Consider the following 20383-nt stretch of genomic DNA (forward strand, 5'->3'; position numbering starts at 1 on the left):
CCATTGCTTAACCACACTGTCTTTCTCCACTCATCTGTTGATGAACATTTAGGATGCTTCCATATCTTGGCAATTGTAAATAATGCTGCTGTGAACATTGACATGCACATATCTTCTCAAATTAATGTTTTTGTTTTGTTACATACCCAGGAGTGGAAATGCTGGGTCATATGGTGGTTCCAGTTTTAGTTTTTTGAGAAACTTCCATACTGTTTGCCACAGTGACTGCACCAATTTAAATTCCCATCAACAGTCTACAAAGGTTCCCTCTTCCTTAGAGAACGTCCAGTTCTTTCTTATAACTACCTGCTCTTCTGCTCAAAACTCAACATTTCCTATCCTGGTAAGAAATACATTCTCTAGGGCAGAAAGGCTGAGGAAATTCTAGTCACTTGGTTCCAAAAACAAGAACATTTTTGGAAAATAGTTTATTAATTCATTACAGGGACAGATATATGATCAATGCATTGGCTTAACACTAAAGAATATCATAATTGTAAGGAGAAAAAAATGCTGGAAAATAATTAAATAATACAGCAAAACTACAGACAAATAAATGAGCAGGTACCGATTATACTTGTCATGCATCAATAAAAGGTTTTTAAATGAGACTCAAAAACCATAAGGCATCCATGGTAGGTGACAAAAGGATTAATACCCTGTAAAAGGCCAATGGACTCTTTTCTAATAAAAATACTGCTACAAAGACACAAACCTAACACTTCCAAATTACCCAGAGCCCAAATCATATATAATGCTAGTGAGTAATGGCCATGTTCTTATCAACTGTGAGTTATAGGCAGATACCAGATTTATTACTTATTTGCTTTTGAGAAACAATTTTCCACCCAACCTAATGGGTTATAAATTGTCTCATTTGCAGCTATTTAATTTAAACCAGAACCTCAGTGCCTGTTAAACAAGAACATGAAAAATGACTATGTGGTGTAATGCTAAGAGCCTACTGTTAAAACAGCTATTTAATTCAGGACAGGTTTTTTTTTTTTTTTTTTCTCCCCCTTTAGGAAAAAAAAAAAGAAAAAATCAAACCAGCCAAATAAAATGAGGCTTTTGACCTTCAGAGCAGTGATGAAACATGTACAGTAGTGTTAGCCACAGCAATGCCGAATGCTACAGAAATAGTACAAATGACAGTTCTGTCCTTAACGAGATACAAAACCAGCATTAATAATCTTTAGTGTTATCATAGGCTGCCTGAAGGGGGAGGAGGAGGAAATGTAGGTGTGGATGTCAAACCTGAGTGACACCCGAGTGTAATAAACACAGATGCTGAAAGGGTCTGAGGAAGCTGCAACTCCACTGAGAGACATTTCACCATTAAAAAAAAAGGAAAGATAGACTGGTTATTTCTAATTTGGCTCAGAAGCCAGAGTTAACCCTTGATGTGCTTGCTGCTCAGTGAAAAAAGATGAATTCAGGGAGAAGAGACCAAGTACTAAATGCTCCTATGAGAGGCTGAGGTGCAAAATCAAATAAATGAAACAAGTCAGGCTTGTCCCTGTGTGGGGGGGCGTCAACAGAAAATGACTTCAGGATTGAATTTAAAGAAAGAGCAAAATGAGATGAGCCCATCACCCTTGTCCTGTGTGAAGACCCTACTTCCAGCACCCTAGAGGATGATTCCTCCCAGCCCCATCCTGTCAGTTCCTGGACAAGGTGCAGAGAGTGGGAGGCGAAGGGGCTGCCCAGCCCCTAATTCCCACCCCCTTCTCCCTTTCAAGCTCCAGCTGGGAAGCAAGGTGCCTCAAATGCCTCTGTCCAGCAAACCAGACTTACCGCATGGAAGGGAGGGAATAATTGTATCCCAAGCCTCTGGGTCGTGTTCCCCCTTCCGTGTCTCAAAACCCCCAAGGATGACTTGCATTCATCCTCTCTAAGGAGAACCCTCCAGTCTCAATCCCAGGGAGAAAGAAGCAAGGGAAGCTGAAAGGTCTTCTCCCAACCCACACTGGGGGTGTGCAGTCTGCCTGGGGATGGGGTCTACAGAGGCACAGAGAAGCAGGGGCAGGAGGATGATGGCTGAAGTGGACGGCGGACACAGGAGTCCCATCACGGCCCCAGACAGACATGAGGTAGTCGCGTTGTGAGGGAAGGGTGCTGAGACTGAACCCAGGCAGGAGAGCCACGTGACACAGTGTGGGAGAGGCGAGAGAGAGACAGCAGAGACAGACAGAAGCCACAGAGAGGAGAGTCCTGGGACGGAAGGGAAGGGCCCTAAGCTTGGGAGAACAGGGGCACAGGGAAACAAGACCCTAGAGGAGCGAGGGGGAGGAGAAAAGGGAGAGCAAGAGAAAGCAGATTTTCAAAACCAGGCACTTCCCCAATTACAAAATTAGGTGCAGACTCGCTCTGAGGGGAGCTGGAGTCACCCTCTCAGTTTGGACACAGGACACACGGCAGATGGGAGGTGACGCGACTAAAGTGTCAGGCATTCAGAGCCTACTTGCACTCAGCCCAGCCCAACCGGAAAGTGGGCCGGGGCTGTCTTTGTCAGACAAGGCATTGGAGACACTCTCAGAGTGTGTAATAAAAGGCTGGGTGACAGAGTAGGGGCCCGCAGGGCTGGGGACAGACCACTCTGGGGCAGTGTCCTGACCTGGAGGATCAATTAGGCCACAGTGACCACTGCCTGGCCCAGAGCTTCCCAGCTCACCAACCAGCACACACACATGTGCTTCACACATGTGCATATCACATGTAACTGTGCGTCACATGTCTCACAAACCACATGTGTCACAGAGTATAGGGGGAGCGAATAATCCAATCCTTCCTCTCCCCGAGGCAAAGCACCCCAGGAGGCTCCAAGTGGCTTGACGACTTGCAGGCAGAGACGCGTACACGTGTAGCCACACGCATCATGTCACGTGATCCAAACCAGCCTGTCCCAAACGGTGCCCTCTAGGGGAGCTAAGTAGAGGAGGACGGGACTGGGGCTTTGGGCAGGCTTGGGCTGGCTGCTGGAGGGCAGGGGGCCTTTGGCTGGCCGTTGTTCCCAGGGGCCTCCTCCAGAGCCTCATTGGACTGGAGGTCCGAGTAGGGGCAAGTATCGCTGGCTGCCTCTGGCAGGCAAGTGAGTCTGTCTGGCCCAGGGGCTGCTTGCTCACACCCGCCTGGCTCCTGGTCCAGCCAGTCTTCCCCTTGACCAAGATCCACAACACTCGAGGTGAGGTCAGGAGCCTCTGAAGGCAGGGAATCTTCAGGTTCCAGGTCTTGGAGGTGGAGGTCAGGGGTCCCAATGGATGCACTAAAGTCCGAGTGGACGATGACTTCGGCCTCCACCTGGTTCCTGCAGGCTGGGGGAGGCTTCTTCCTCCCGTTGCCCTGGTCAGAGCAGAGAACACAAAAACCATCACTGAGCGTGACCATCAGAAGAATGACTGTCCTTCTCGGGGTGGAGAGAGGCTGACCTCCAGCCTAGAGCCCTTTATATATCATGCGGGAGTTGGTAAGGGAAGAACAGTGACTGTCCTCCAGATGATGATCAGATCCATGGGAAGGCAGGGAAACACTACGATTTGCCCTTGTCACAGAATTTCAGAAATACCAGATATGGGCAGGGCTCTGGGAACACGAAGAAGGGCTGAATGCAGTCAGATTGGTGCACGCTCAGATTCATGGGAATTCTGCAGTGGCCCACTTATGCCTAGCTCGAGGAGGGACTGTCTTCCCAAACACTGGCCTGCCCTCCACCCACTCACCTTTAGAGGCTCCAGGGGTCTCCAGGCTCGACTTTTACCCCCAGGGACGTTACCACCAGGGGTCTCCAGAAGATTCATTACTTGCTCTTACCAAGCATGGGACGCTTCTCTCCTTCCCTCCCTCTTTCTTTCCAGGACACTGACCTTTATGGCCTCGTACACCAGAGCCTGCAGCAGCAGTGTCTGCCCAGTTCCAGCAGGGGGCAGCAGGGCCCGGGTCAGAGAGGGCATGGGGCCTGCCTGGGGCAGCTCACAGCCTGCCCAGGAACCTGCCCAGCTGGGCCCACCGGGCTGAGCCCAGGAGATCTGCACAGAGAAAGAAGCAGGAGCTGAAGGCTTGATGGGGATATACGCAGGAAACGGCTGGAGCCCCCTCCACAGACTCTTGGCTCCCTTTCTACTTCCCTTCCCAAGGCAGTGGGGACAGGCACAGAATGAGCTGAGAGTCTGAGGGTGAATTTGAGGATAGAACGATGCTCCTGCAGAACAGCCCAGGAGTTTCTGAGCCAGGCAAGGTCTCCTTCACCACACAGAGGCAGGGAGAGGGTGAGAAAGCACTCAGGGGTTCGCGCTGGCTGATCAGAGAATGCAGGATGAGCCGCCACTGCCAGGATGGACAGGACCCGGCCTGTGTGGATGCACCTCATCTGGATCCTGGTCCTACCTGGCCACAGCCTACCTGACCAGCCTCCTTCCCCCATGCTGGGGAGAACTGGGTCTTAGAGCTCTCCCCAGCTCCCAGGATGAGGCGTGTTCTGGCCACCTTGAGTCACCCGCCAACAGCCCCTCGGGGGCTCTCCCCTCCTTCCTGAGAACCAGGCTGACCTATTCTGCCAGAGACGGAGGCCCATCTGCTTCCCTGCCTTGCCAAACCTTTCAAAGAGGAGGGAGAGCCTTTTCTTCTGCAGCTGGTCCAGGGAGGGGAGGGGGGAGCGGGCCTCTCACAGGGTCACACAGCATGCTCTCACGCCCCCTAGTGTCCTATTTGGGAATGAACCGCAGTGTGGGGCTCGGCCTCCCCGGCTCCAGGCTCACCTTTCTCTTGGAGTGACCCCGGCCGGCTGAAGCGCCACCACCCATAAGGCTGTGCACTTCAGCCCTGTCCTCGATGTCCGTGGGCGGTGGGGACCAGTCCTGGGGACGAGGGTGCACAAGGGACTCCAGTTCATGGACAGCTGGGGGGCTGGGGGGTGCCAGGCGGGCTCTGGAGTACAGTGCAGGGTTCCCAGCAGTGGCCGAGGAGGACAGCCCAGGGAGGGCTTCTCTGGAAGGGAAGATGGGAAACAGACAGTGTGGTCAAAGAGAGGGGCAGGGGTGGGATTGGGATTAGTCCAGCCTATGTCCCTGGGCAGGTTCCTACCCATCTTTGAGACTTAATTTCACCGTCTGTGCAATGGATAAGAAATTCTGTGACTGTTCACAACAGCTGTGACACTGTACTGAGGTCCTTCCTCCCTGGGCTCTGGGCATCTGGAGATTTGGGGGCCCTCTTTGCAAGACGCTAGCAGCTACCAAGGAAGTCCATGAGGTCGAAAAGAGTTAGACACGACTGAGTGACTGAACAACCACCACCAAGGAAGCAGGAGAGAGGCAACTATGCTACGCCAGCCCTTACTGAGGGGATACGCTGGGGGCTTCCCTAAACCCATTCCGCTTCCCATTCTCATGAGGACCTCACCCCAACCCATTCATCCCAGACAACCCCCAGGAGGGGCTAGAGCAAGTCACAGCCACTTTCCCTGCTCTCTCTTCTCTGCAGAGGAAGTTGCTCCTCTCTGTGGTCAGACTGGTCCTTCTACCTACCTGTGGGGGCTGCGGCGCAGGCCAGCACACATGCAGGCCAGGAGGCAGAGGAGGCCCAGGCAGACGCCCACGATGATGCCCGTGACTGAGTGCACATCCAAAGAGTCTGGCAGGGGAGAGGGAGGGAATAGAACAGATCAAGGACAGGAGAAAACCTGAGGTTCATAGACCAGGACATCCTGGGGCTTCCTCTGGAGGCCACTGGCCTGAGTCTCTTCCTTTGGACGTGTGAAATCTCTGATGCAAGGATCAGAGGGCCCCACAGACTCACAGGGACCACCACTACCTCTCTCTCCAACTGTCAGCCCCATTGGACATCCGGAAGCTGGAGCTCCTCCCCATCAACCCGGCCTTTCAGTGAAACATGCCTCTTGCCTGCCTAACAGGGCTGGTTTCGCAGGTGTGTAACACGTGCAGTGGCACGTGGCCCATGCTTAGAAGGGCTCTGCGCTTGGCTTAATGCTCTGCTGTCACCACCCTGAAATTCTTGCTCATTTTTCTTTTTAATGTATTTCCTTGGCTATGCTAGGTCTTAGTTGTGGCACACAGGGTATTTTTTTCTTCTGTGGCTGCTGTGCAGCATTTGGGATCTCAGTTCCCTGACCAGGGATTGAACCCATGCCCCCTCCAGCGGGAGTGTCGAATCTTAACCACTAGACTGCCAGGGAAGTCTGTCTTCTTCATTTTTTAATAAGGGGTCCCACATTTTCCTTTCACACTGAGCCCTGCAAATTATGGTGTAGACAGTCTCATGGCCTAAGACCTCCACTGTATAAAGCTCATCACCTCTTCAAGCCAGTTCTCCAGTGAAAGTAAGCTCCCAAAGAAACCAAGCCAGTTTCCCACAAATCTGACCTTTCGACTGAATTACCACTGAACCGCACCCATTTCCCCTTCAAATGTGTCCTCTCCACACCTGGCTTTCCTGGTGGCTCAGATGGTAAAGAATCTGCCTGCAATGCAGAAGTACTGGGTTTGATCCCTGGGTCGAGAAGATCCCCTGGAGAAGGGAATGGCTAGCCACTCCAGTACTCTTGCCTGGAGGATTCCATGGACAGAGGAGCCTACAGTCCATGACGTCACAAAAAGTCAGACGTGACTGAGCAACTAACACTTTCACACCAAATAGAGAGGGCAGCTGTCCAACAACATGTGCCTGAACGCAAGCCCTTGGAGGACATGACTTCAAGATTAGAAGTCAGCTCTGGGGACCTTTGGAGAGCTTGGGCTGCCCCAGGATGGAGCCCACCCCTTCCTCCCTTTCCACCTCTTACCTGAGAGCTTCTCCTGGAGAGTAATCACATCCTGCAGGCCAGAGAAGGGCCCAGGCCCCACCTCTGTGCGTGCACCCATCTTGAAGAAGTACCTAGTGTCGCTCTCGAGGCCGTGGACCTCAGCACTGAAGATGTTTCCTGGGGGGCGGGGGAGCCAGGGAGAGCAGGGTTGGTGACCCGGGTAGGGGTGGCCTGCAGGGCTGGGCTGGGAAGTGGCCCTGGGAAGACCTGCTGCTCCCACCCAGGTAGCAGCTTCTGCCTGCTCCTCCTAGAACAAACCTCCGTGGCCATCTCAGTACTAACCCAGCCACTGGGGAGGCTGGAAAGGGGTGGGGGGAAACCCCAGAGGTCCTGGGGTGCGGGCACTCACCCTCTGTGGTGAGCAGGGTCCACTGGTGCTCGGGCTGGGTGTGGTTGTTGCTGTAGAGAATCAGATACTCCACAATCTCCCCGTTGGGCTCCGTCGGGGGGCACCAGTGCAGCCGGACGGTGGAAGGTGTCAGGGGGCTCAGGCGCAGGTCAGATGGGGGTGTTGAGGGCCCTGGGTGTCAGGGGAGGAGACGGGAGAGGCAGGGTCACTGAGAGCCCCAGCCATGGGCACAGCTGGGAGCCAGGGCATGAAGGCATGGCCTCCTTGCTTCCGCCTTTACTGGAACAAACCACAAACCACGAAGCAAAATGAGGTCGGGTCTCTCACTGGGGAATTTCTGGAAAACAGTTAGGGAGGGGTCTTTGCCACCATTCTGCCCCTCTTAGAAACTCTTTTCCACTCTTTGGAGCAGAGCTCTTCAAATGTCCACACTCAAATACTTTCAAGGGCTGAAGATGGTGTCTGGTCCTCAGGGGATCTGGGGGCAGAGCTCAAAAGTTTTTGGAAGGCTCACATTTCATTTAAACTCATCTCTTCTGTGGTAACATTTAATATCTAAGTAATGTTTAAAATGATTTATTATTTAAAGTTCCTAACTCCCCTCACCACCGCAAATCTTCAAGTAAAATTGTTTGACGTCCTGTATAGCCTCCGTGTACGCCTGCCTGGGCCCAGGACCTTAGAGTCACAGGAATCCTCATGTGTGAAGTACCACCTTGAAAGGCTTTGTGTTTTGTTTTCAGAGAAGCTGATGGGGGCGCGGGAGTGGGGCAGGAGTAAATGAGGAAGGGAGGGGAGAAAAGAGGGACAAAAGGTGCCTAGTGAGTTGGGAAACAACAGAAATTTGGGGGCTCAGGTTTTCAAGGCCCAACAGAGGGTGAGATGGGGACCCAGGGCTGTAAGGCTTAAAAAAGCCACAGCACCATGGGCTGTCAGAACCCTCAATGGCCCTGGGTGACTCCCCACTTCTCAGGCTCTACTCTCTCCATCTGTGAAAGGAGAAAATATTCCCCTCTCTGTAATCAGGTCAGTTGAGCTAGGGATTCCATGTCATGGTCTCCCCTGAGAAAACACTGAGCCTCCCTCCATTCCACGTGCAAGACCATGATAAGTGGAGCTCTTGGGCTTCCCTGGTGGCTCAGGCAGTAAAGAAACTGCCTGCAGTACAGGAGATCCAGGCCCGATCTCTGGATCGGGAAGATCCCTTGGAGAAGGAATGGCAACTCATTGCAATATTCTTGCCTGGAGAATTCCATGGCCAGGCTCCTCGGTCCGTGAGGAACAAAGAGTTGGACATGGCTGAGCCACTAACAACACCACTTGAGCTGAGGTCATGGGTGTGTGAGAAACAATTTGTAAGCATTTTTTTTAAAAGTGCATTCATCAGGGTGGATGGCCTCCCCACCCTACCCTACATACGTCTTCTTATCTCAGATCAGGAACAAAGGTCTGCTGGTAGAAAGGGGAACTGTGTCAGCAGAACCTAAGAGGCTGCTGTGAGGACAAAGAGCCACTTGTCTCCAGATGCGTTTCCAGAGGGTTCCAGAGTCACAGACTTGCAGAGCTCATGGTCCCAACTTCCCTTTTTACAGATGAGGACACAGAAGCCCTGCTGGGGAAGGGGTCTGCCTAGGTCTCCCTGTGTGTCAGGGGCAGGCTGGGGACCCAAATGCAGAGTCCAGGATGCCTGCCTCCAGAGCTGGCCCTCCTCACAGCTCAGTGAGGTCTCCGCACAGCCTCTTAAAAGAAACCACTCCTCTAAATCTCATGTGATCATGCCTGTGAGTAAATGGTTAAGACCAGCACTGGACTGCCAGCATAAATGCAAAGCAAGTGACCGGAACTTTTGGGGCTCTGAGGGGCATTTCAGAAGAGGGCTGCTGGGGCAAGGAGTTCAGTGAAAGATGGACTTGTGGTCAAGGGGCTGAGGGGCCACTCACGGTCAGGCAGGGTGGAGCGCTCTACCACGGAGCCAAAAGGCCCGTCCATGTCCACACCATGAGACTGTACCGCAAACTCGTATTTGGTGAACGGCTTCAGGCCGCCAATGAGGATGTCTTCTCCAGAGCTGCCGAGGTAAGAAATGCAACTAGGACTCTCGGGCCCCTTCAAGTCTCCTCCCCAACCCAGCTGCAACCCCTGCCTCGGGCAGGGAACCTGCTCCCTGACACCAGGGCCACTAACACCATCCAGAGACCTGCAGAGAGATGTGGATGGATGGATGTATATATATGATTCCAAGTCCAATCCCCAAGCCAGGCCCCCTCTTTCAAGAAATATTCCTGGGTTAACCCACATCATTCTCCACCCAAAGAATCCTATCTGATGCATCTTCTCCTTGACTTAAAGGAAAAGATGCATAACTTTTCCTTCAGCTGCAATTGTATTAATATGTATCTATTGCTTTTTATGCTTTGTTTTGTCTGCCAAACCAACAGAGACCAAGAGGTCTCTGCCTCCCCATCCAACGGGGGGCCTCTCAGGACAGCAGCTGGGCTGTCTCTTCCCCATCACCTGAGACTGAAGAAATAGGTCTGTCCTGCATGACGTCTCCCAGGGTTGAGCCCTCCGGTGAGGGGACAGGACTGGATGGGCTCTCCTTTCCCATCTGTCACCATCAGGTCATCAGACTCTCAATGTGCCCCCAGTTTAACACATGAGTCATGAAATGTCCCTGAACCCTCAGGCCCCTCTCTTCATCGCTACCTGCTGCCTCCTTCCCTTCCACTCCGCCCCTTCACAGTCCCTCTTCCCACCTGGTGTAATAGGTGACCAGGGAGGCATTCCTGAGCCCCCACGGGCTGAAGCGCACAGTGTAGTTGACAATCTTGACTGTGGTGAAGTCTGGCTTTTTCCACCGAAGCCAAATGGAGGTAGAGCTGTTTGATTCTGCATGGACGTGGGCAGGGGGCAAGGGTGGCCCCCTCTGGATGGGCAGGTCTGGAGGGTGAAAATTATAGAGTGTGGGAAGGGAGGGAAGATACTCATCTGGTAATATGTACTGTGGTTTGCAGTTCCCAAGGCACTTTCTTTTACCCTTCACTTGTGATCCTGTGAGTTGGGAATAATGCTTTATTTCCACTTCACAGATAAGGAAACTGAGGCCGCCAAGGATTTAAGTGATTTTGGCCAAGGGCATACAGCGAGCAGACTATGGAACACTAGTATGTAAGAGAGAGAGACAGCAAGTCATGATAATTATGAGCATAGATTCTGGAGCCAGGCTGTCCTGGTTCAAATTCCAACTCTGCCATGTACTGGCTGTGTGACTATGGAGAAGTTAATTAACCTCTCTGTGTTTCCATTCTCTATTCCATCAGTGAGGCTAATAATAGTACCTACATTTCATAGGGTTGTTATGAGGATTAAATTAGTTAATATTTGTAAAGTATATAGAGGTGTCATGGAATGAATGTCTGTGTCCCCCCGCAAAGTTCCTATGTTGAAACTTGAACATATGGTGGAGTCCTGTCTGTTTGGGCCACTGTAACAACCACAGACTGGGTGGTAAACAACAGAAATTTATTTTTCACAATTTCAGAGTCTGAGATCAAGCTTTGGTGAAGGCCCTCTACTGGGTTATAGACTATCAACTTTTCATTGTATCTTCAGGGCAGAAAAGGGAAGCAAGCTCTTGTGTGACTCTTAAAAGGGTACAAACCCCCCCAGGCTTGGGATGTGGGGCCCGTCCGGCTCAAGAAGAAAGTGAAGCAGTATGAACTAATCTAATCCTAATTACCTCCTAATACATCACACTGGAGGGTAGGGTTTCAACATATGGATTCTGGGGGACACAGATTTTTTGTCCATAACAGTGCCCTTATAAAAGAGACCCTAGGGAACTCTCTAGATCTCTTTCTGCCCTGTGAGGACACAGCGAGAAGATGGCCTATGGTCTATGAATCGGGAATCGGGTCTTCACCAGACACTGACTCAGCTAAAGCCTTGATCTTGGATTTCCCAGCCTCCAAAACAGTGAGAAGTAAATGTTGGCTGTGTAAGCTACTCAGTCTATGGTGTTTTGTTACAGTAACCTGAACCAACTCTGAGCCTCAGTTTCCTGGTGGGCCACATAGGGATACCCTCCCTGCCTAGAGCAGAGGAATAATCTCAGAGATAGTGTGATGAAGGTGGGTCATCTTAAAAATTGTTTAAAGATCAAACTTGGGCCAGAAGTCACTGATGAACCACTGGGTTTCTCTATGTCCAAACCTTCCAAATTAGCACTGCTCAAGGATAATGAAAACACGGGCCTATAAGGCAGAAGCGGGAGCTTCTCTCTGTGATCTAAATGAGCCAGTAGAATAGGTTTGCAGGTGGCTGAAACTTCTAGATGGCCTGCCCACGAGGGCCGGCCCGGAGGAGAGGGAAAGGAGGCAACGCGCAGCCCTGCTGACCGAGCCCTCCCGCTCCGCTTCCCCAGCCTCCTCACCTGGGGTGGGGGCCTTCTCCGTTTTGCCCTTCCACACTGCCGCATAGCCATCCTCGTGTTTGTTGAACGCCACGAGCTTCACCTCGTACAGCCGGCCAGGGACTGGGGAAGGCCATGGAGGGGGGTCACTCTTGTGTCACCTGAGAGATTCCATCTCCAACCACCAGCCCAGCTTGCCCAGCCCCCCGCTGGACCTGTGTCAATCCCCCCCACCCCCCGGGCGGCCCTCCTCACCTAGCTGGGTCAGTTCATACTGCTTCACTTTCTTCTTGAGCCGGACAGGCCCCACATCCCAAGCCTGGTCCCCACGGCCCCCTGGAGGGCTCTCACCATCCGTCTCCTCCTCCTCCGCTCCCACCTCTCGCCAGTACAGTTTGTAGCCAGAGATCTGGGCGGGGTGCGGGGGTGGCTGCCAGGACACGACCAGGGACTCCATCCTTGCCCGTACCTTCAGCTCTGTGGGCGCAAAAGGGACTGGGGGCAGAGGAGCCGGAAGGGAGGAGGAGTAAGAGAATCAAAGAGAAGGAAGAAGGGGAGGCCGGGGAAGGGAGGCAGGAAGAAGCATGAGGAAGCAGAAAGCAGGAAGACAGCGTTGAGTGAGGCCCTTGCCAGAGTTCTCCCCATATATCTCACCACTCAGCCACCAGCCTAAGGGTCAGGCCCAGGCTGGGTCTAGAGGAGAACTCACTATTCCATAAGCCCAGAGTGCTGGGAACGCAGGGACGTTTCCCGGGGGTTTGCAAAGAGGTTGGCCAAGAGCATTTCTGGGGCAGGGCTGACAATACCTGACTTAGAGGAGGGCTCTGTAAATCTTCTGAAGGCATGAAGGCATGGGCACCAGCAGGCAAGGGGATCAGAGGGGTTGCTGAAGCCAGGAAGGAGGGATGGAGCCACCGGAGTGGGGAGACCTCCTTGGAGCCTGAGAGTGGGTTGGCTCACTGTGTGTCTGATGCTGTCCTAAGCACTTCATAGCATGTATTTTAACTTTATTCTCACAACCCTACAAAATAACAAACCTACTAGTGTCCCTGTTTTACAGATAAGGAAACTGAGGCTCAGAGAAGTCCAGTAACTTGCCCAAGATGACACAGATTGTATGTGTGCCAGGCTTTGTCTTCATGGGAGGCTTGGTGTGCTGCGATTCATGGGGTTGCAAAGAGTCGGACACGACTGAGCGACTGAACTGAACTGAACCACTCTACTATAGGGCCTCTCAACAAAACCCACAACAGTCATAATCACAGAAGCAGCTATTATTTATTTATTTTTTCCCAGCTGTGCTGTGCAGCACATGGGAATCTTAGTTCCCCAGCCAGGGATCAAACCTGTGCTTCCTGCTGTGGAAGCATGGCTTCTTAACCACTGGACTGCTAGGGAAGGCCCCTGTTTGCTACTACTTGCTGCTGCTGCTGCTAAGTCGCTTCAGTCGTGTCTGACTTTGTGTGACCCCATAGATGGCAGCCTACGAGGCTCCCGTCCCTGGGATTCTCCAGGCAAGAACATTGGAGTGGATTGCCATTTCCTTCTCCAGTGCATGAAAGTGAAAAGTGAAAGTGAAATCGCTCAGTCATGTCCGACTCTTAGCAACCCCATGGACTGCAGCCTACCAGGCTCCTTCACCCATGGGATTTTATCAAACCTTTGTTTACATTAATTAATCTTCATGATACACCTGGCAGTAGTAAGTGAAGTCTTAGAGTTGTGAATGGTCTGTCCAAGGTCACACAGCAGATGGAAGGGATACATGAGCCCAGGGGTGTCTGCAAACACCAGCCCTTCGTCTCTTCACCCATTGAGCAGGGGCAGCCATGGTAGATCTCTCATGGAGGGAGTGGTTCGGTCTGGGTTCCGAGGGCTCCCAAACGCCCACACAGTCACTCACATCACCCCACCTGTCCCCTCTGGCCCCGTACCATGGCTCTGGTTGTGCACACTGGGCGTCCTGTGCTGCATCCACTGGGAGGGGGCCCCGTAGCCAGCCCCTGTGCCAGCTGAAATCCGCACTCGATACACCTTGCTGGGCTGAAGTGAGTTCAGTGTAAACTGTGTCTCATTCCCCGGCACCTCGGTGGAGAAAATCTGATCTGCTGGGACAGAAGACACTGGCTCTGGGTGGCCCCCTTAAGAACTCCTAAACCCCCCCTACACTGACTCTTCCACCTCAGGCCGTGACCCCTCAGTGCCTGGATGGACTCCACGCTTCAGTGAATGCCCAGGCCTCTGACCCTGGCTGATGCCAGCCATGAGCCTGGGCTCACAGTGGGGAGAATCAGGGCACACGCTCCCCACTGCCCCAGGAGCCAGCCCATACACACCAGGGCATGGGCCCGAGGGGCTGACTGTGAAGCCACCAAGCACCGCCTCTTCCAGAGCCCTGTCGACCGCCCACGCCCCCTTCCTCACCCTTCCCTGCCTTCTCGCCCTGGCCCCCTGGCCCCCAGCCAATCGCCTTCTCCTATGTCTTCATCAATTTCATTCCTCCTCCCCGAGATTCTTGACATCTGTCCTAACACCCCACCCATGCCTCATTTCCCTCAATCCCACAAGCAAACCCTGCACCTCCCTACCCCTTCTGAGCTGGAAGGGACCCCAGGATTACCTAGGTCACCTGCCTCACTTCACAGACAAGGAGCCTGAAGTAGGGACTGTCGGACTACGTGCCGCAGCTGTACAGAAGGTGGGGCTAGCCCCCAGCCCTACCTCTGTCTCGAGCGAGCCCTCTAGTTGAGCCTTCCCTTCCACTCCTGCCCTCCCAACCCCCAGCCCACCTTCCCCTTTTCTAGGTTCACCTTGCCCTACTCCACCAGCCGCTCTGATGGACCCCTCACCTCACTGATTCCTGCCCCCACTCACCTTCCTTTCCCAAACCGTACTCTATCTTGTACTTCACCACCTGCCCATTGCTCAGGCTGGGAGGCAGGGGCAGCCACGCCACCCTGATGTCCGAGGGGTTGGGGCTGGACAGGGAGAGCTGGGGCGCTGCACTGGGGACTGAGACAGAAGAACATCAACGTGAGCTCGGCTCCACCGACGTGGAAGGTGAGGCCCAGGAGCGGTCAGAGACTTGCCCAGGTCACACAGCAAGTCAGAAGTAGGCCCAGGACCAGGATCTGAGGGAGGAAAGGGAGCCTCTCAGGGGAGCCCCAAGCTGGAGAGGATGGGACAGCCTTCCCAGGACATTCCCCCAGCACAATCTTCTACATCCAGCGGACTGTCACTGGCTCCTGTCTGACTGGATGGTACCTGGGTGCAGCGGAGAAGGAGCCACCTGATTACAGGCAGTCATGAAACCTGGGCTCAAGTCCCAGCTACACTATTGACCTTGGGCAAGTCACTCACTTTCTGGGCCTCAGTTTCTCCAACTGCAAATTAGGGAGATGAACCCTTGCCCACTCCTTTACAGGGCACAAAAGATGGCACAAGGCAAGTAAAAGCACCTTGGCGTACAGGAGTTAAGAGAAACTAAGCTACCATCTCCAGGGAATTCCCTGGGGCCCAAGGTGCCCATGGCAGGTGCAGAGGCCCTACCATCATCCAGCGTGTGGACCAGAGCCGGGGAGGAGGTGCGGCTGGCCCCCAGCTGCGAGTAGGCCACCACGTAGAACTCGTAGTCTGTGTTGGGTTCCAGGTCGCGAACCTGTAGCTCAGTGGTGTCATTGTTCACCGCAAACTGGTATTCCACATTGTCCACGCCTGAGTGGGTTAGGGACAAAGTGTCTGTCACAGGGCCACCGCCAGAGGCTTCCCTGCTCAAAGCTGTCTAGGGAATCCTTCATGTTGTCCAGTCCCTGGAATAGCCTCTTTCTAGCTAAATCATTCCAGATAATCTGAGACTATAAACTCCTCTGACATCTAGTCCCACTGTATTAGTTCCTCCCACTGGTTAGAAGTCTTTTCTAGCGTGTAACTGAAGTGACTCCTGCTGCAATTAACAAGCTGGCTCCAGGAATGCCAAGGCATTTTCCCTGGGAGCGGCATCCTCTCGCTGCCCTTTTAAACTGTGGCTGAAGGGGAAATGCGCTAACCCATATCTACACACAGGTCTCTCACCCCATCCCATCCTATCCCCAAAGGCAACCCTTCAATCATCCACCCTGTGCCGCGTCCCTTCCCGCCACCCACCCCCGTAGGCACCCCCTGCAGTAGGTCTTTGCTGGGGTGTCTTAGCGCCGGGCAGACGCACCCCGTGCCTTCTGGTAGTGGAGGGAGAAGCCAATGATCTGCTCGCTGTGGAGCTCGGGCCGCTCCCAGGCCACCAGCACGGCGGAGCTGCTCAGCGGCGTGGCGGTGACCCGCGTGGGGGCGCTGGGGAGCCCCTCGCGCACCACGACCGCCAGCGGCGCAGCGGCGCACGCCGTTCCCGCGCCGTTCTCGGCCACGCACTGGTAGTAGCCGGCGTCCTGCAGGCGGATCTGGGTGATGACCAGGCTGCCGCCGCCGCCCTGCACCTTGACGCGCCCGTTGGGCCTCAGCGGCGCCCCGTCGTGCAGCCAGCGCAGCCACGGCCGCGGCTCGCCGGACGCGCGGCACACGAAGCGCGCGGTGCTGGCCCGCGTCCGCGACAGCGCCTCCGGCGCCTGCGAGATGACTGGAGCGGCTGGGGGACCGGAGGGGAACGCTGACTGTGCCTCCCGCCGCTAGAGGCCTGCCCCGGCCTCCAAATACCCAAGGGACTCCCGCAGCCCCTCACTCATTCTCACCTCTCCCCGATTCACCCGTCCCCCCAAAATACCCTCAGCAGCGCAGCTCTAGTTCTCTTCCTCCTTCTATCCCGGCCCTACACTAACCATTCTCTCCAGGCTTCCTAGGCCTCCCCAAATACCCTGGCTTCTCCAGGATCTAACCCTTCTCCCGCACTTATTCCGTCTCCCCTACCTCCCAGGACCCCACACTTATCAGATGTACCCCCCAGTAACCTCACTCTCATCCTTCCCCACATTACCCGGGTCCCACCCAGACCACCTCTCCAATAACCCAAGCAATGCCCTTTATCACCCCTCTCCTCTTCCTCAACTCCATCCTCCAATCTCCTCCCACACTTGTTTCCTCTAATTACCTAGTCTGTCCCCTCCAAGGCACCCCACCCCCTCACGAAGGACTCCTCCCCAGGTGCTGGGGCCCCGCCCCCCTCAACCTTATCTTCCCTTTTCATTCTCCACCGTGGCACGCCCACCTGTCCGTTTTCCCACTTCCTATTCCTCCTGCGCTCAGCCCCCGCTAATCCGCCCCAAGGCAGTCTCCCCCTACACCTGCTCCCCGGTCCTTTGACCCATCTCACCCTCCGCCCCTCCTCACCCAGCACGCGGAGCTCGGCGGCTGCGGTGGCGAAGTCCCGCGTGCGGGGCTTGTTAGCTCTGCAGACGTAGACGCCAGAGTGGCGGGGCTGCGCGCTGGTGATGAGTAGGTTGGTGCGGCCCAGGACGATGACATCGGTGGAGATGGGCTTCCCGTCTGCGGGAGGAGGGAGAGTGCTGGAGCGGGTAGCTGACCGCTGCCCCTCCATCCACTCTCCGGACCTCCGACCTCGAGTGGGCGCGCCATCTCCACCAGGGTTAAGAGAACCTAACAGTCTCTGGTTGGGATCTCAGTTCCTCCACTTGCTAGACCAATGATCCCCTCTGAGCCCTAGGGTCTCTCTCTGTAAAATGGGGAGATAGTCCCTCGCAGGAAGGGCTGTTCTGAGGGTGGAACCAATAAGGTCTGTGAGGCTGGCCCACACAATGCAGGCACATTAATAGGTGCTCTGAACACGACTCAGTTACAACCATTACCATTACTGTTAAATTCATTTCTCTCAAGGACACACTCCTGCCATATGACCTCAGCCCAGGGCTACGATGAAGAAATGGCTGGAAAGGTCTGCACCATAACCAGAGACCTAAATACGGGAGACTTATTTTGATGTGAAGTGACAATCATTTTGAAAGCCCTTGCCTTACAGTCAGGAGCTGAAATGCAAACCGCCAGGAAACAAAAAAACTATTCTACTTCACAAAACCAAAGAAATGCATGTCAAAACACAGATGTTCATTTTCACCTATTAAAGTGGGAAAGTTTTTAAAGACAGTATGTTGCAATGCCTGAGCAAGGGTAAATGCGGATAGGGCTATACAGGGGCTCCAGCTTGACCTTGAAGCCAGGATTCCACTTGTGGGCACCCTGTGGTGGGGAGCTGTTAACAATGCTGATCACCTCAGCGTTAACTGTAACAGTGGACAACTGGGAAGGACTTCAAAAATTAAATCATGGCTATACTCAAATGATGGACTATCAGTTATTAAAATTATTTTTTGAAAAAGCTTTAAAGATGGAGAGGGAATTCCCCTGGCAGTCCAGTAGTTAGGACTCTGAACTTCCACTGCAGGAGATACGGGTTCAATCCCTGGTCAGGGAACTAAGATCCCACAATCAGCATGGTGTGGCCAAAAATAAATAAAAAATAAAGATGGGGAGATGCTTATGATATACGGTTGAATAAAAACAAGACTTGGAACTGTAAATACAGCATGCTTTTATTTGAGGGGGGGAAATATACATGTGCATAGAAAAAACTCTGGAAGAAAACACATTCATATGTTAGCAATTTAGTCTCTGAGTGGTGGGATGTTTACTGTTTCTGGTTTTCCTTAGTTTTCTACAATGAATATGTACAACTTTTGCCATCAGAAGAAAACAACACAAAACAAAAAAGCCATGCCCTTCCCCTGACTTAGTGGAGTTGTTGTTGTGTTGTGTTACTCGCTTAGCCGTGTCCGACTCTTTGCGATCCCATGGACTGTAACCCAACAGGCTCCTCTGTCCATGGGATTCTCCAGGCACCAATACTGGAGTGGGTTGCTATTTCCTTCTCCAGACTTAGTGGAGTAAATTCCTGGAAAAGGAACAGCACCCAGGGACAGGAGTGAAGCCAGTCTCTGTCTTCTAAGTTTGCTATTAGCAGAGTTTCAAGTGAGACCCCAGAACCACAGTGTCTGGACCCTCTAGGACAGCAATTCTCAAATCCCCACTGTGCAAACAAATCACAGAATCGCAAGAGACCTGGTTAAGATGCAGAGGCGTCAGGCACCCTAGATTCTGCATTTCTAACTTCGCCCAGGAGGTAGGTAAAGACCACACTTTCGGTAGAAGGACCTTAGGAACTTGTTAAACATTAAGAATCCGGGGTCATGATCTTTCAGGCGTGAAGGGAAGGAGTCTGCAATTTGAAGAAGCTCCCTGGGTCATCCTGATGCCTGGTCAGGATTTGAGAAGCACTGATGATGGAAGTAGGCGACATCACAGGCTTACCCCAATAATACTATGAGGGTCCTGCTGGCCTAAGGTTCCCCTAACTAGGCAGGTGTCACGAGTCCAGTGAGGTCAGGTAGGTCAGGGAGGCACAGATAACCAGCACTGTTCTTTCTCATCAGCTCGGTGGGGGTACGCAGTCATCTTGGGTTATTATTTTTCTTTAAATTCTATGTATTCATCATTATCTAGTCTTGAATGTGAGATACAAACTTACAAAAGGGAGTGTGGGGTCATGGACTGAACCAGGGAAGAGGTGTAAAGAGAGCTGGATTTAAGACTTACTTCTGCCATCGACTTGGGACAAGACACTTCTTATTGACAAATGGAAACAAGTAATCCTTGCTTTTCTTCCATACAGAGCTGTAGGGGGTGGTGTACCAGAAAAGGAACAGGCTCTAAAGTTTGGGTCCTGGCTTTCCACCTGCCTTTCTGAGCTTTAGTTTCCTCATCTGCCCACCAGGAATAACAGCCCTGGCCCTTAACCTCTTCGAACAGCTCTAGGAGGCTCCGGCAGGAAAGTGGGTTTCATGCTTAGTAGGCTACGAGGTCACGTTGGCCCGGCGCTCTCATTACCCTACAGCATCTTCTGTAATGCAGCCCGCTCGGCACTCATCACTTGCTGCCTGATACCACCAAGTCTCCTCATGGATATATCTCCCTTACACAGACTGTGAGATCAAAGGGCAGGGGCCCCATCTCTTTCACCTGGGTCTTTCACTCACTGTGCCCAGCATGAAGCTGGGCACACAAAGGCAGCAGCAGACTGGGTGGACCAGGAGGGGCTATGTAGTTAGACCAGCAGAGCGTCCAAGTGCTACCTGACTCACTGGCCCCACACGCACTGTTTTAAGGACTGGAAACATAGAAAGTGGAGAACAAAGCCCAGCGGCCACCCCTAAGAAAGGTCTCAAGAGTGATTTGTGAGTGGCAGACTGAGTGGGCTTCATAAAAGAAACTTGCTAGACAGATTGATTCATTTGGTCCAGGCTCCTCTACCCACACTCCACCCTGGGACAGAAGTTAGTTCCTGCCACACCAAAGGTTGGTGACCATACTGTGGTCACGCTTATAGATCCCTGACTTGGGGGTGTGTGCAACGCCACCCCCTTCCTCTCCCATACCCTCAAGTCCTCTCCCTCCACTTACCCTGTCGAACCCAGGACACAAAAGGGGTGGGGTCAGCCGAGGCCACACACTCCATCACCACACTCTGGCCAGACACCACGGTGGTGTTCTCCGGGGCTGCCACGATGACCACGTCCTGCCCCCCAGCGGATGCCAGGGACCCTGGAGAGAGGGAGCCTTACCATCAGGCGTCTTCACATTCAGCCCTTTACCTGATGCTCACAGTCACTTGGTAAGACAGGTGGGGCAGCCAGGGTTCCATCGGACAGATGGGAAAGCAGCTGCGTACTTCAACAGAGCTGGGACTGGAACTCAGAGGTCTTTCTCTGGGAGCCAGAGAGGAAAAACCGGGCCTCCGACACAGCGCCCC

General features: G+C 53.2%; 1 protein-coding gene across 4 annotated transcripts in view; it reads right to left on the reverse strand.

Moving 5' to 3' along the window:
* Nucleotides 1–409: 409 nt before the first annotated feature.
* The window catches only part of IGDCC4 (immunoglobulin superfamily DCC subclass member 4), a 39652-nt gene continuing 19678 nt past the window's right edge, over nucleotides 410–20383 (reverse strand). The window contains exons 5-20 of one of the 4 annotated variants that reach the window (XM_061430101.1): nucleotides 20035–20175; nucleotides 16894–17049; nucleotides 15782–16195; nucleotides 15127–15291; nucleotides 14452–14589; nucleotides 13512–13682; nucleotides 11833–12072; nucleotides 11599–11700; nucleotides 9923–10106; nucleotides 9107–9234; nucleotides 7167–7337; nucleotides 6797–6934; nucleotides 5523–5628; nucleotides 4755–4983; nucleotides 3864–4025; nucleotides 410–3342 (exon numbers count right to left, since the gene is read on the reverse strand). In XM_061430101.1, the coding sequence (XP_061286085.1) occupies nucleotides 2929–3342; nucleotides 3864–4025; nucleotides 4755–4983; nucleotides 5523–5628; nucleotides 6797–6934; nucleotides 7167–7337; nucleotides 9107–9234; nucleotides 9923–10106; nucleotides 11599–11700; nucleotides 11833–12072; nucleotides 13512–13682; nucleotides 14452–14589; nucleotides 15127–15291; nucleotides 15782–16195; nucleotides 16894–17049; nucleotides 20035–20175 (3059 nt within the window). In that variant the 3' untranslated portion in view covers nucleotides 410–2928. The remainder of the gene's footprint in view (nucleotides 3343–3863; nucleotides 4026–4754; nucleotides 4984–5522; nucleotides 5629–6796; nucleotides 6935–7166; nucleotides 7338–9106; nucleotides 9235–9922; nucleotides 10107–11598; nucleotides 11701–11832; nucleotides 12073–13511; nucleotides 13683–14451; nucleotides 14590–15126; nucleotides 15292–15781; nucleotides 16196–16893; nucleotides 17050–20034; nucleotides 20176–20383) is intronic. The other 3 variants (XM_061430104.1, XM_061430102.1, XM_061430103.1) reach the window with 3 other exon arrangements.

Source organism: Bos javanicus, chromosome 10 (assembly GCF_032452875.1).
Source record: "Bos javanicus breed banteng chromosome 10, ARS-OSU_banteng_1.0, whole genome shotgun sequence".
In the NCBI taxonomy this organism is placed as follows: Eukaryota; Metazoa; Chordata; class Mammalia; order Artiodactyla; family Bovidae; genus Bos; species Bos javanicus.